This window comes from Mauremys reevesii, linkage group 5 (assembly GCF_016161935.1).
Source record: "Mauremys reevesii isolate NIE-2019 linkage group 5, ASM1616193v1, whole genome shotgun sequence".
NCBI classification, from domain to species: Eukaryota; Metazoa; Chordata; order Testudines; family Geoemydidae; genus Mauremys; species Mauremys reevesii.
In genome coordinates this window covers 122,902,032-122,917,885 of record NC_052627.1, presented here as the reverse complement: position 1 = coordinate 122,917,885, position 15,854 = coordinate 122,902,032, and the positions used below count along the sequence as shown (strand labels likewise).

At 43.0% G+C, this 15,854-nt stretch overlaps 1 protein-coding gene across 2 annotated transcripts in view; it reads left to right on the top strand.

Annotated features, from left to right (window-relative positions):
• The window catches only part of UVSSA (UV stimulated scaffold protein A), a 98,746-nt gene extending 92,695 nt beyond the window's left edge, over positions 1 to 6,051 (top strand). For both annotated transcript variants that reach the window (XM_039540725.1, XM_039540726.1), the window contains one exon: positions 5,693 to 6,051. In XM_039540725.1, coding sequence (XP_039396659.1) covers positions 5,693 to 5,786 — 94 coding nt within the window. In that variant the 3' untranslated portion in view covers positions 5,787 to 6,051. The remainder of the gene's footprint in view (positions 1 to 5,692) is intronic.
• The last annotated feature ends 9,803 nt before the right edge of the window (positions 6,052 to 15,854 follow it).

The window sequence follows — 15,854 nt, the reverse complement described above, 5'->3', positions numbered from 1 at the left end:
CACTTACTGCCTGCATCTACTGCTCTCACTCAAGGCTAACTCGAGGGAAGTTAACTTGATTGTCAGTAACTTGAGCTAACACTGCAGTGAAGACATGCCCACAGACAGGGGAAGTGTCTCTGCTGTCATAGACTTCCAATGGAAGGCTGCATCCCATCATCCTGACTTACAGATCTGTTTACTTAGTTTTAATCTTGTTAAGGAGGAAATTAGACCTTTTTCTTTTTACAGAGATTATTCTCTTGTGAGGCACTCTGATACTGTGGTGATAGGTACCATATAAGAACTTGAGTAGAGAATCTTTAGCATGCTTCAAACAGGGTAGCAGTTGTATGTGCCTAGAAACTTTCAGACACTGACTGGTGTGACCAACGCAAGTGGAACAGAGTAACCAAATTATCAATTCAAGAGGCAAAGTACTAAAAAAACACTGATGCTGGACTATTATGTCCAGAACATCAGACTGTGTTAGTTAAACACCATCCAAGGGATAGCATTTGTTTTAAAATTCTGCATTTTCTCTCATTTGATGCAGTGGGTATTGTAACTAAAAAAAAAAAATTGCTTTTCTGACATTTTCTATGAAATTCTCATATTATCTGGTCCTCATCAGAGAAGTCAATAAGCCATAAAGTTCTACTAATCAGAATTTCACATCAGCCTTTACAAAATAAATTTAAAAAGCTGTTTTTAGTTTACTGTGCTTCGTGCTAATGATTTTGAGTGTGTGTTTGTGCAAGGCATGGGGAATCAAACCTGTCATGTTTTAATAGGTTTCATGGTTTGCAGCACTAAACAAGATGATAACCTTGGCTCTTTATAACAACCTCAAATTACTTGAAATGTACAGGTGATAAACCCAGGCTCTAGTCTGCCAATAAAGTTAAGTGAAATTGCACACAGATCATCAGAGTGGGATCTCATTTCATTTACAGTATTGCACAACCCAGTGGTGCTAATGTAAAACCTACATGACATGAAAGTGTCAAGGCCATGGTGCAGTGCTAAAGACTCACTTTTCTCCTACCAATTAGATAATATTTTAAGTGCAAAACCATGATCACATTTTTCTTATTCTGGCAAGAACAGAGCTACAATCCTTGTTAACTTTGCTGGTAGAGTTTTTGTTAGAGACACTATTTTCAAGGTGTTTATTTCAGAATATTGACGTCTGTTACAACTGCTGCTGTGAAGAGCTTTACCCTGGCCATTTAAAAGCAGTATTAAGAAGTTTCTTCTGTTTTCAGAGGTTTCAAAATGGTTTTCAGAGTGAAGCAGTTAGAGTTATACAGGGGCAATTAAAGTACGTCTCATGGTGCTCGGCTACCATGGAGATAGTTTGTGTATAAAAACCCAGATAGAACAGAATAACACTAAGACATGACTCTGCAAGATGTTGGGTGCCCTCTATTGATTGAGTTCAATGAGCACCATGGAGACCAGGCCCTGGTTCTACAACACATCCTGCAGTTTGTCACTTAAGCCCCATTCAAAGAAAGTTGTACTTCACACTCACGTTTACTCATGGATGCAGCACTTCACACTCCATCAGACTCATCTCACATGGAGAGCACCCCAAATACATCAGCTTCAGTATGGAGTGCACTGGAGATGCCTGCAGCTCCTTCGTCCCTTTTTTAGGCTCGGTATCTCACTTGGGTGTGTCCGTGCCAAAGCCAAATAGAGGCAGAGCTTCTACGAGACATTTTGGCAAGAGTCACTCACTGGAGCATTCTTCAGCTAAAAAGGGATCACTGCCTCTGGAGCCTGTGTGAGGTCTGTTGAGGGTGCCCCTGAAGATCTCTGTGGTAGAGCCATCAGTCATTGCCACTCCCAACCATCTGCAAGGGACCTGCTTAGCCTCTTGATATCAGTATCCCTGGAAGTGCAAAAAGGTTTACAATCAGTAGCGATGCCTACAGCGCCTACCTCACTGCATCAGGAACCCACAGTACCGTTATCCGCCAAGCTTCCGTAAAGGCCAGTGCAATCAAAAGGCAAGCCTCCATTGATATCCCCAGTACTGCCATCTCCAGGTTTGGGCTACTTATCCCCAAGTCCTATCTGGTTCTGCTCCCCACCCCCACTGTTGTCAGACATTTCGGATTCTTTCTTTTCAAACTCAGAGATGCATTCATCTGTGCCCCATCCAAGACAGAGGGCATACCTTCCATCAGAGACTTGGGGACCACGGGTCATGCAACAGTTGCAGCACTGGCCTTCCCTTAAGGGGCAATGGTCCAGTCAAGGTTGGGCCCCAGGCCCATATCAGTGCCTGGTTAACATGATGGAATGGCCAATCTACTTGCCAATGTTTTTCCCCAAACCCCATGCTCATAGAGATAAGGAGAAACGTCATTTGTTGGGTATAAGAAGGGCTTTAGCTTTCTTCCTGGAGCATATTAAGTCCTTAAGATCCTCCATGCAGTTGTTTGTTGCAACTGTGGACAGAGATAAGGGCCAGCCAATTTCCACTCAGAGAATCTCATCCTGTATCTCTTCATGCATTCATTTATGATACCAATAGGCTAATATAACCCCAAGAGATAGAGTATTGACACGTTGCACTAGAGCGCAGGCAACTTCAGCAGCTTTCTTGGAGCAAGTGTTGATTACAGACATTTGTAAAGCATCAATTTGGCCATCAGTGCACTTTTGCATCTCATTATGCCATTTCCCATCAGTGCAAGGACCGTTTCGGATGGGTTGTCCTACAATTGCTGTTCAGGTAAACTCTGACCCCACCTCCATGTTTATCTGCCTGTTTGTCACCTGTAGTGGAATGGACACAAACAAGCACTCAAGGAAGAAAAAACTGTTAGCTACCTTTCTGTAACTGTTGTTTTTTGAGATGTTACACATATGTCCATTCCACGACCCTCCTTCCTCTCACTATTGGAGTTTATCCAGTATGAAGGAACTGAGGGGGTTGGGGCAGCTCTGTCCTCTCATACCAGCACACAGTGGTGTGTGTGGCAACAGAGCTGCCTCAACTGGTTCCACTGAGGGAAAAAGTTCTCCAGCAACTGTGCACGAGGTGCGCGCACACACTCTGAAATGGACACATGCAACACATCTCAAAGAAGAACCGTTACAGAAAGGTAGGTATGATTGGCCAGGCCCCCCCCTTTCTGGGGTGCCACCTGATGTATTGGGGTCCCACTGAGCCTGCCCGTTCCACCAGTCTGGGCTCCCTCACCCTGTCCTGCATGCATGTACACACACAGGTAGGGACACACCCAGCTGTAGAATCACACAGAGTCTGCAGTCAGCTCTGTGTAGGAGGACTCAGCTCAGGGAATTGCCCAGCACTCTGGTGCACACACCCTCTGGAGTGTAAACCCAAAGTTATATTGTCTGGCTCAGTATAGAGAGCTATACGGCATAAGCTCATGAAATTCGCTCCCTCCCTCAATGTGTAGGAAGATATGCACAGCTTTCCACTCCAACCCCCCATATGAATTGCACAAACTGGATTTTAGAATAAACAAAAATCAAATTTATTAACTATAAAAGATAAATTTTAAGTGATTATAAGGGATAGCAAACAGAACAAAGCAGATTACTGAGCAAATAAAACAAAACATGCAAACTAAGCTTGATATGCTAAAGAATACTAGCTACAAATAATAATTTCTCACCCTAAATGTTGTTTTAAGCAGGTTGCAGAATTTCTTTGGGGACAGACAGCTCTTGCTTGCAGCTTAAAACTCCAGGTATATCCTTCACGGGCCAGACACCATTGCCAGACCAGGCTCAGCCCCTGCCCCCTACACCCCAAGTTTAGTTCCTTTCTTTCTTCAGGTGTTTTCCTTTCCTTCCTTCCTTCTCAGGCAGGGAGGCAGTGGAGAAGAACCAAGATTAACTCACTCCACATCCTTACATAGGATTTACATATGGTGGGAATCCTTTGTTTCCTAGCTTGACCCCCGCCCCAGAGGTGAAAGTAAGCTGGTACGCCCCGGTATGGCGTACCGGCAAGAGCCCGTGCACTGTACTCGTGCGGCCCAGCTTCCCCAGGCAGCAGCTAGAGCCCCAGGCCCTTTAAATTGCCACCAGAGCCCCGCTGCTGGAGCCCTGGGGTAGCGGCAGCAGGGCTCCAGGAGTTATTTAAAGGGCCGGGGCTCCCGCTGCCTCTACTGCACCAGGCCCTTTAAATAGCCCCCGGAGCCCCGCTGCCAGAGCCCTCGGGTAGCAGAGGCAGCCGGAGGCTCCAGCAGTGGTTTAAAGGGCCCAGGATAGTAGCAGCGGCCAAGCCTGGGCCCTTTAAACTGCTGCCGGAGCCCCCGGCTACAGCTGCTATCCCAGCAGGGTAGAGGGAGGACGCTTACCAGTACAAGGCAGGCCGGGGCTGGCTCTGAGCCCCCCCATCCCCGCCCCTTCCAGGGGCCAGAGCCGGCCCAAACCCAGACCCATACCAGTAAGTCCGTATTTCTACTTTCACTCCTACCCCACCCCCTTTCAGTGGCAAAATATCAGAAGTCCAAAATGATGTCCAGTTCCAGGTGACATGATCACCTGACTCTGCAGTGTCAAAGCAGCAGCTTAGGAAACTTCTCAGGAAGGAGGGAGATTATTATCTTCAAAGTCCTATTGTCCTTCCTCAAAGGATTCCTACCATATGTAAATTGTCCTTCCATCTAGGCTGTTTGCATACTGTCTGGTGGGTGTTCCCCAGGTGAAAACGCAGTTGTAATTATTACATAGTCAATATTTCTAACTTCAGCTACAGAAATGATACATGAATACAGATTAGATAATCACATTCAGTAAATCATAACCTTTCCAGTGATACCTCACATGACCCATTTTGCATAAAACATATCTTAGTTATTCCATATTCATATCATAACACTATTTCTGTGAAGAATATAGGGCATAACGTCTCAGTACGTAACCGTTTATTTACAAGATATTATCCTCCACTTTCTTTCTAAGGTACTGTAGTGTTTGTGTGAGTTAAATAGCTGCCATATTCCATCTTAGAAGTGGGATCGGGGAAGGGATGAAGAGATTTCCTTTATATAGTAGTAAAACATTTGGGGAACCTTTGAAAGGAAGGTTGCAATAAAGTGTGTCTTTTTAATTGAACAGCAAGCCCTTTAAAAGGCATCTCTAAATAAGATATTCACCTAGGTTTGAGTTTTGGTATTGTAGAGTAAATGTTCTTTTCATAAGAGAAACTACTCTAAGAAATGTCTTCGCGATAAAACTTCTTGATTCTGCATTGCATAGTCTCTCCCCTTTCTAAAAGCTTACTCTGCAGGATTTCAAAGGTGGGATTTTGCAGAAGTGCCGTCCAAGCACAAGTGTGATTGAAAACCAATGAGACTTGTGCCCCTAAGCCATTTAAATGCTTTTGAAAATCCCACCTCAAATGTTTGTCTACCAAGGATGGTGTTGTAATGAGGGTAGAATGTACAACCATTAAACTGAAAGACTTTAATTTGTTTACTCCTGTTAATAAAGCCACTGTTGAATTTAAACTATTTGTATTGTTGCAGCTAATTTAGTTAACATGACAGATTTGTTCTGCCTCATCAGTGCAGTGCTCAGAGGCCTGATTTGTGATTAATCATACCTCACTCCATTTTTTTTTGCTGACATTAATAAACATTTCCCATGACTCTACATATAGCATCAACTTAGCTGTTAACTTGTTTTCATTCACTTTCTTTTTTTTTTTACACAGAGGGGCCATGAAACGGGTGGTGAAAGCAATGAATCGAATGGACCAGAAGAAGCACGAGAAGTTTGCAAACCAGTTTAACTATGCATTGAATTAAGTTGCAAGAAAACAGAGGACCAAAGAGGAGAATTAACAAGACTGCAGCTGTACAAAACATTTCTCAAACACCTTTATATTCAAACTAAAATATTGTGCTCTACATTTTTACTGAGGTTATTTTTTAATTAGTGTCAACTTCTTCTGGTAACTTATTAATATTTGATAATGAACATGAATTTTAGCAAAGACGTGTCTGTACATAATTGAATGCACTTAACAATTTGATAACTACTTGGAATTTACATTAAATGGAACAAACTTTATGGCTTGTACTTATTCTAATTAAAATGCTCAGATATTTTCCTTTCCTAGTGGACTGATAAAAATTTTTACATTTCAGTGTCAACAAAAGAGGCTGTTTACAGTTTGCTGTGACTGGATGCCGCCTTCAACCAGGATTTCTCCTAAGCAATTAGATTTGTGCAAGAGATCACTGTACAATGTATTGGCTCAACCTATGGCTCTTGAGCCTGGTCTGAACTCAAAAGGTTTACCATTCTAAGCACCATCCTGCCCCTAGAATGCCTGTAAAAATGCCATCCCCATGTACAAAAGGATTCCAAACAGTTTTCATGCATTCAGAAACCAATGGGATGAGACTTGCTTTCAACAGGTCTAAGAACCACTTCAGTCTGAATAGTTTTAGTACCAGTGTGGAGTTGCTGAAGTAGCTCAGTTAGTCCTCCTACTATCATCCCACAGTGCATCTGTGGCCTTTTCAGATGTTCCAGACCCACTGCTTCTGGGAGTTCTGCCACAAACTGTAGGATAGGTACCCAGAATGCGTTGCAGTTGAAATGGTTTAGAAGAGCACTACTATGGAGCAAAAGTATGAGGGTTTAAGTGATTCTGCAAGGCTAGTCAGAAAGCAGTGAATTGCTTGTGCTTAAACAAAGTCTGTCCAACCACTTCATTTCTGTCAGATAGAAATGGAGTTCACGTGTCTGATGGGCACTTTACGTGCTATGGCTGAATCTCAAGCAGGGTGAATGTACCATTAATCCAGCATTGAACACAAAGCTGCAAGGTTGGGGGATGAAGTACTGAGCGAGTCGGGAAGGATGTGAAGTTTAAAGTTGTATTTTCATGGGTACTACATAAGAGTTGTTGATAAATACTGAATCCGAATTGTTTCTCCTGCTCTGAATGGTGTTCGCTTAGCCTGCTCTCCCCTGTTTCAGGTGCTTTTCGAAGTATTAAAGAAATTAAAAATCTTCAGTGTAGCTACTGACCAGATCTGACAATAGCTAATTTACAACTGTGGCACATACATACCTTGACATGTGCAAGCACTGCTTGGAAAGCAGTTAATACTGAATCTTGATCATTTATCTTGCAGTGGTTTGCAGCTTGGGAGATTTTTCTTTTTCTCTGTGGTACAAGTATTTAGAAGCTTTAGTTTCATATCACAACTAAAGTTCCAGTTATTTCATTGGGAAGTTGGAATCTCTAAGGCCTTGACTACACTAGGAAATAATTTTGTCAGTGAGGCCAGCTGACTTGGCAATGAATGCAATTTAACTGTAAGCATAGACAAGAACAAATTATGATCAACACTGGATTAGTTGAATCATAGAATATCTGAGTTGGAAGGGAGAAGTCATCTAGTCCAACCCCCTGCTCAAAGCAGGACCAATCCCCAACTAAATCATCCCAGCCAGGGCTTTGTCAAGCCTGACCTTAAAAACCTCTAAGGAAAGAGATTCAATCACCTCCCTAGGTAAACCATTCCAATGCTTCACCACCCTTCTAGTGGAAAAAGTGTTTCCTAATATCCAGCCTAAACCTCCCCCACTGCAACTTGAGACCATTACTCCTTGTTCTGTCATCTGGGACCACTTGGCCAGTTAGACAGGCAGAACTGTAGGGTCTCAATGCATGGATAAGACAATGGTGTAGAGAGGAGGGTTTTAAGTTTATAAGGAAATGAGGAACCTTTAGGGAAAGGAGGCGCCTATACAGGAAGGATGGGCTCCACTTTAACCAAAACAGAACCAGAGTGCTGATATGTAAAATTTAAAAGATCATAGAAGAATTTTTAAACTATCCACTGCAGGAAAGACAACAGGTGCAGAAGAGAACATGGTTAGATCAGACATATCCCATAAGGGAGGCTCTATTAAGAGGGATTCTCTATATCCTAGTGAAGAGGGGACGATACAAGTTGATAAAGTGAAGGAATGGAAGAGAAAGTCAAATGAAAAAAAGTCCCATTCAATTATGTCACCTGAAGGCAGAGAGCAAAATAAGGACAAATTGTATAAGTGCTTGTATACAAATGCTAGAAGTCTAAATACTAAGATGAGTGAACGTGAGTGCCTGGTATTCAATGAGGATAGTGATATAATAGGAATCACAGAAACTTGGTGGAATGATGACAGTCAATGGGACATGATTAATACTAGGGTACAAAATATATAGGAATCATAGAATCATAGAATTCAAGATCAGAAGGGACCATTATGATCATCTAGTCTGACCTCCTGCAAGATGAGGTATCCTATCATACCGTCCCTCCATAAACTTATCTAGCTTAATCTTAAAGTCATGAGGTCCTTTCGCCACTGTGTTTCCCTCGGTCTGTTTGTTCCAGTATTGCACTCCCCTGATGGTTAGAAACCTTTCTAATTTTTCAAGCCTGAATTTCTGACACAGTTTATATCCGTCGTCCGTGTCCCACGCACACACTGCTGCACTGAAATATCTCTCCTTCTCCTCTGGTATTTATCCTCCCTCTGATATATTTAAAGAGTGTCTCTCTATCTCCTCTCTTATTGGGGAAAACAAACCAAGGCCTTCCATTCCTCGGATCATTCTAGTGCCCTTCTTTTGTACCTGTTCTAGTTTGAATTCATCCTTCTTAACATGGGAGACCAAAAACTGCACAATACTCTCCAAGGTCCCAGCTTATAACTAAAGTTCTTTGTAGACATCCCTAAATGCATAACCTTACTCTTCTCACTATTGAATTTCATCCTGTTAATACTCCAGTTTTTTTACAAGGTCATCTAAATCTGAATATATCCAAACTTTATCAGCCCACTCCTACTCTGGTTCCCAGGTCAGCAAATAATAGATTGAATAAATGAACTCCACTGGTAACCCCTCAACCGGACAGTTCCCCCTCAACTACACCTCTCTGCAGTCCCCCCTTTTTCCAGCCTTCCACTCCTCTTTTTTTTTTTTTCCCATTCTTTCCAATTTAACCATTAAATCTTCATTTACTGAAATCCAGATATATTAGATCCACCCATTTTTCCTTCTAAAAAAAATCTGTACTCTCTCAAAGAGGAGAGAAGTTAACAATGTCCTCAACAAGGTCCTCGTTTACTCCAAAAATCAAATCTAAAATGGCATCCCCTGGTCGGTTCAGCAACCACTTGATGAAGGAATTCATTAGCTATCGCTCTAGGAAAAGCTGAGCCCTATTATTATTACTAGCATTTGTTTCCCAATCTATATATATAAAGTCCCCCCCCCATGATCAAGCAGTTCCTATTAGTGTTTACCTAAAAAAAAACATTAAAGCTCTCTATCCATCTAAGCTCACTATCCCGGGTGAGCTCTGGTAGTTTTTTCCCCAATGTGACCATTACCAAACAGACTCTGTATTGTCCATTGCAGTGTAGTTTATCTCATTACATTTCACTCATTATTGACATACAGTGCTACTCCCCACTTTACCTTTTTGCATCTCTTCTTAAACAAACATACCCATCCCTTCCTGTACCAGTCAGTTCCTCCATTTTGTTACCTAAGCTTCGCATTGGTGAACAAACATCCCTATTTTTTCCTGTTGCTCTCTCTCACTCTTTTCCACTCACTAGGGACACACACAGCCAGTATGACTTGTAGATCTCTATCCCCTCTGGCTATATCTGTTGTTATCTTGTTGTCCTCCTCCCCAATGTGTTTCCCAGTGTCTAGTTTAAAGCTCTTTTAATCAGATGCCAGCCCTCCCTCCCTAGAGTCTACAACAGTTGTCTGTCCCCAAAGCCTCCCAGTGCCCAAACATCCCAAAGCATTGCTCCATCAGCCTCTCAAACCCCCTTCTTCTATCACATATATAGTACTGTTCTGGGTCCCCGCTTAGACCAGGCACATACCACAGCTGCTCATGCTCTCATCCTGGGTGTGTCCTCTGCTGCTTGGCTCATGGCTGCTGCTGGAATGAATGAGTAGGTCTTGCTGGTAGGGGAGTGGCACTATATGAAAGAAAGCATAGAGCCAAATATAGTAAAAATCTTAAGTGAATCAAATTGTACCATTGAAATTCCATGCTTGAATAATAAAGAGTATAGCAGTAGAAATATAGCACCAACCACTTGATCAAGATGGTGATGGTAATTGTGAAATGTTCAGGGAGATTAGAAAAACCTCTTTCCCACCCCAGAGTAAACACCAAAACATCTGTTCTCACCCCTACACAGACTTTGGACTCAACAGAGCATCCTTAAATTCCATCACAGCAAGACTTATTTGCCAAGAGACTGGTTTCAAACTGTGAATGTTATCGTAGACCAGATCATAACCAATACCAGAAGGCTTCTCAGACCTCTCTCTCTCTCTCTCGCTTAGGCCATCTGGCCTCATGCACTTACGTCACGCCTTTTGCAAGACTATGCCTTTGTTCCCAGAAGTGTGGCTTCAAACTATATTTGCCAAACCAACGTCCATGAGCACCATAGTGACTGTTCACACCAAAGTGATATTGTCACTGTCATGGTGGAAGAACCCCTGTCAGGTTTTTGTCAGTGTTTCCTTCCTTGTACCCGCAGTAGACAGGCCAATCATTACTGATGCATCCCAGGTGGGGAGCTTACTTGGACAACTATACAGCACAAGGCACTTGGACATCTATCAAGAGTCCAGGATGCATCAATATTCTAAAGTTATGATGTGTTTGTAGAGCTTGCAAAAACCTTTCTTCTGTTCATTCATGGTCACCATGGCCTCCTAATGTCAGACAACATCATGATAATCTTTTATGTCAACAAACAGGGAGGAGAGGGATCTGCCTCCTGGGTGCAGAAGTGGTCAGTCTGAGGAACTGGTGCATTGGCAGCCAGATTACCCTGTCAGCTGTCTACCTCCCAGGAACCCAGAATGTGCTAGCAGAGTCTCTCAGCAGACACTTTGCACCTGAGCTTGAGTGGGAATTTCACGAGTCTGTGGTAAACACTATTTTTGCTCTGTGCAGGACCCCCATCAGGGACCTGTTAGTCTCCCAAACAAACAGGAAATGCAACATATACTATTCCAGAGGAGTCCTGGGTCACCATTCACATGGCAGTGCTCTCCGTCCAGGGTTAGATCCTCTGACCTATGCCTTCTCTCCACTACCACTCCTGCTCGAGTTTTGCACAAGATTCCACAGGACAGGGCATGCGTCATTCTGATTGCTCCAAGAGTTCTGAAGGAACTCAAATATGAAATTGCAGAACTATTAACTGTAGTATGTAACCGATTGCTGAAACAAGCCCCAGCACCTGATGACTGGAAGGTACTAATGTAATGCCAATTTTTTTAAAAGGGCTTCAGAGGCAATCCTGGCAATTATAGGCCAGTACCAGGCAAATAGGTGGAAACTATAGTAAAGAACAGAATTGAGACACAGATAAACATGATTTGTTGGGGAAGGCTACTCAGGTTTTGTAAAGAAAAGTCATTCATCACCAGTCAGTTAGAATTCTTTGAGGGTGTCAACAAGCATGTGGATAAAGGTGATCCAGTGGATATAGTGTACTTGGACTTTGAGAAGGTCCCTCACACCCAGGGGCGGCTTTAGGAATTGCGCTGCCCCAAGCAGGGTGGCGCGCCGCGGGGGGCGCTCTGGTGGTCGCCAGTCCCGCGGCTCCGGTGGACCTCCTGCAGACGTGGCTGCGGAGGGTCTGCTGGTCCTGCAGCTCCGGTGGACCTCCCACAGGCATGCCTGCGGGAGGTCCACCGGAGCCGCCTGCCGCCCTCCCGCGGCACTTCGCCCCAAGCGCGCGCTTGGCGCGCTGGGGTCTGGAGCCGGCCCTGCTCACACCAAAGGCTCTTAAACAAACTAAATAGTCATGGGATAACAGGGACGGTCCTCTCATAGATGAGTAACTGGTTAAAAGATAGAATAACCAGTAAGTTTTCACAATGGAGAGAGGTAAATGGTGGGATCCCACAAGGATTTGTACTGGGACCTGTGTTCTTCAATATATTCATTAATGAGCTGGAAAACAGAGTGAACAAAGAAGTGGCAAAGTTTGCAGATGATACAAAATTATCAAGATATTTAAGTCCAAAGCAGACTGTGAAGAGTTACAAAGGGTTCTCACAAAACTGGGTGACTGCGCAACAAAATGGTAGATGAAATTCAACATTGATAAGTGCAAAGTAATGCACATTTAAAAAAATCATCCCAGCAATACATATAAAATGATAAATTAGCTGTTAAAATGGTAAATTAGCTGTTACCACCCAAGAAAGATCTTAGAATCATTGTGTATTATTCTCTGAAAATTTCAGCTCAATGCATAGCAGCAGTCAAAAAGGCTAACAATGTTAGGAACAGTTGTAATAACAGGGCCTACAAATTTACCCTAATTTTAAGATCAGTTGCAAAAAGCATATGAAAGTTCATAAAATGTTACAATAATCTATAATACAAATATTAATAGAAAGTAAGTCAAGTTGCTTTCAACAATGAGTGTTATAAACAGGTGCCAAAGAACCAGGAAGAGAAACTAAATTAGTCCAAACAAAAAGGCGACACTGATATAATTCAAGGACTATGTTGAAGTCATGCTTGGTAAAAACAGAAGACGTGGAACTGGAAATTAATGAACCAAAAATGCTATGTCAAATATTAGAACAAATTGGTGGAGAAAATGATAATGAGATGGGCTATTTTGCCCACGATTCCTTTTGTGGGTCCTTAAAGAAAGAACAGATGGAGAGGAAGGACACACGGAAGCTACTGAAGCAAGCATCACCATCGTAGCTGCCACCACACTGTCCTGATGGATGTCCTGACCAGACTGGGCCAGATAGAGGGACCTGGGATGACATTACCAGCTCTAGCTGAATCCCAAGCACCAACTGGGATGAAAGGGGGTTGTTCTTGAACAACAACTCCAGTCCATCTCAGCTAACTTATCTTTCCCTCCAAAAGGACAATTATTACCATCTAAGAGACTGTCCAACAAGGGGGGTGTTTCCTTCTAAAAACTTTCCACATAAAGGGAAAAGGAACAAGGAACAATGTTAAAATGAAAGCCTTATTTAATACTTTACATTTCAAATTCTGTAACTTTTTCCTTGTCTTTATCTTTTATTAAAGATTTAAGGGATTTTTAATGTTGTGTTTGCCATGATAGTAAGGCTAAAGTCTCTGTATAACCCAGGGCCGCCCAGAGGATTCAGGGAGCCCCGTGCCGAATTGCCGCCGAAGACCCGGCACTTCGGCGGTGGGTCCCGGGGCGGAAGGACCCTCCACCGTGGGTCTTCGGGGCACTTCGGCGGCAGGTCCATGGTACGCCCGTACCATGAATACTGTGTCCAGTTCTGGTTGCCACAGCTCAAAAAGGATACAGTGGAACTAGAAAAGGTTCAGAGAAGGGCAACAAAGATGATCAAGGGAATAGAACAGCTTCCCTACGAGGAGAGACTAAAAAGATTAAGACTGTTCATCTTACAAAAAAGATGGCTAAGGGAGGATATGATAGCCATCTATCAAATCACAAATGGTGAGGAAAAAGTGAATAAAGAAGGGTTATTTACCCTTTCCCATAATACAGAAAAAAGGGTCACCTGATAAAATTAATGGCAGAAGATTTAATACAAACAAGCGGAAGTACTTTTTTACACAGCATACAATTAACCTGTTGAACTCCTTTCCATGGGAAGCTATGATTGCCAAAAGTATAATGGTTCAAAACAGAATTACATCAGTTTATGGAGGATAGATCCATAAATGGCTATTGGCCAAGATGATCAGGGATGCAACTCTGTGCTTGGGGCAACCCTAAACCTCTGACTGCCAGAAGCCAGAAGGAAAAGATAGCTGGATCACTCCAACTGCCCTGTTCTGTCCACTCCCCCTAAAGTGCTGGTACTGGCCACTGTTGGAGACAGGATACTGGGCTAGATGGATCATTGGTCTGACCCAGTATGGCAGTTCCTATGTTCACTGCCACCTCCATTCTGAAGTTGGATTTCACCACTTCCACATGGGATCTATTTTGATGTTTTGCCTTGGAAGCTAGAGAAACCTGAGGGGTTTTGGAAAGCTCTATAAAAATACACTCCACTAGAAAATGCCTTTGCACCAGCCCAGAAATCTCTGAACATTGCCATGCATTTCCCCCTCATTCATAATATTCTGCCTGTGTATTTAGGAACACATTTCTCCCCTGCCAGGTTAATCCGTCATCCCCTAACCTCAGACTATTTTACTATGAAGAGAATTCATGGACCCAGCACATACACACCAGATTTCAAGATCATGTGCATCTGTAACCATCCCCTCTGATTTTATCTGTCAGAGTTTTATACCAGCACCTATCATTGGCGTATCAGAGTGCCACCCACTAATTAGCTTGGCCAAGCCAGGGCCCAAGTAGATTTCACAGAGCCTTCTGTTCATCTCCCTTTCCTGGGTTTGGGGGCTGTTTTAGGAATAGATTTTGAAGGAAGGATGCTATCAGCCAGAGTTTTCTCTCTGGCTGTTGCTTGTGTGTTCTCCTCACTCTTGCTTCAGTAGAAGACCTTTTGGGGAGCAAACAGAATGGCTGCTTCTGGAAGATTCTATCTACTCCTCAGACCTGTCAGTTCTCTCTTGTCTCAGCTATCAACTCCCTTTCCCCCAATGTCAGTGATTTACCACCAAGAATTCACCCTTCAATCAAATACTTCCTGTTGCTGAATCTTCCCCCCTTCCTCCTCCTCCTCCCTGGCTCCCTCTTATTAGTTATTGAAAAAAACCAGATTTAATCACTATGTAATAGTACCACCTTTTCTAGCCAAACTTTCCAGGGTGTTTTATATGCCTATTGCTTCTTAAAGGGAACACACTCAAAGAATCTCTGTGCTGTATACCTCTCTCTAACCTAGCCAGCCTCTGTTTCTGTGAGCTATCTTACAACTCTTCTTATTTCTGCCTGCCCCTTATAATCTAAGCAGTATCTACAGTCTCACCTGTATATCCCTCCCTGGCCCCAATCAAATTTGCAAATCAGGAGAAACTAATAATTGACCAAGAGGCTTAATTTATTTCCCCAGTCATCTCTGCAATTCCTCCCCAGCCCCACTTCTAGAAGAAATGTTTTAAAAAGCTTTAAAGGAGGGGTACCAAATGGACCTAGGGGTTACTCTGGAAATGTGAACATATTTACATAGGGCTCTGACCCTGCAAACACTTTAAGATCAGTGGAGTTCTTCACATGGGTAGGTGTTTACAATACTGGGGCCACAGTGAGCCAGTCATTGGCAGTGTAACTCCACTCATGGCAGTGCTATTATGTTAGGGGTGATTTGGCCCATTGGGTTTATAACTAAAAATCAGTTTGTACTGCCAAATATCCCTGTTCATGAATCTTCCTTGCTAGATTAAAAGAAACGGTTGGTTAGTTGTTCATCCACTTTCAATAGTTAAACATTCAAGCTGATCAACTTAGAGAGGAGCTGTGGGCTCCATCTGAGGATTCCACAGGCTTTTTTTTTTAAGCCCTTGACTATGCTTTGGACATTTCCATGTTAACAATAAAGAAGGGAATAAACCCCAGTAACTGAGAGCCAGCCTATCACAGACCCCACATAGTCTAACAAAAAGCAAACAGCATAGTAGGGAACTGTCTGATAGTTTCCATAACTGGATATGTACAATTGCAAGTAACTGGAAACGTAAGTTATGCATGAACACTTGTACCATACCAAAACAGGAGAGTAGCTGTAATAAAGGTTGAGTGTTTTGCCCTCCTGGAAGGATGTGGTGGCCACTGAGCAGGGAACAGCTATGCCTAACCAGCTGTGCTGTTTTAACTGCAGTGTAAGGAGCATTGATGCCATCTGTATCTTCTCTCTGATGATT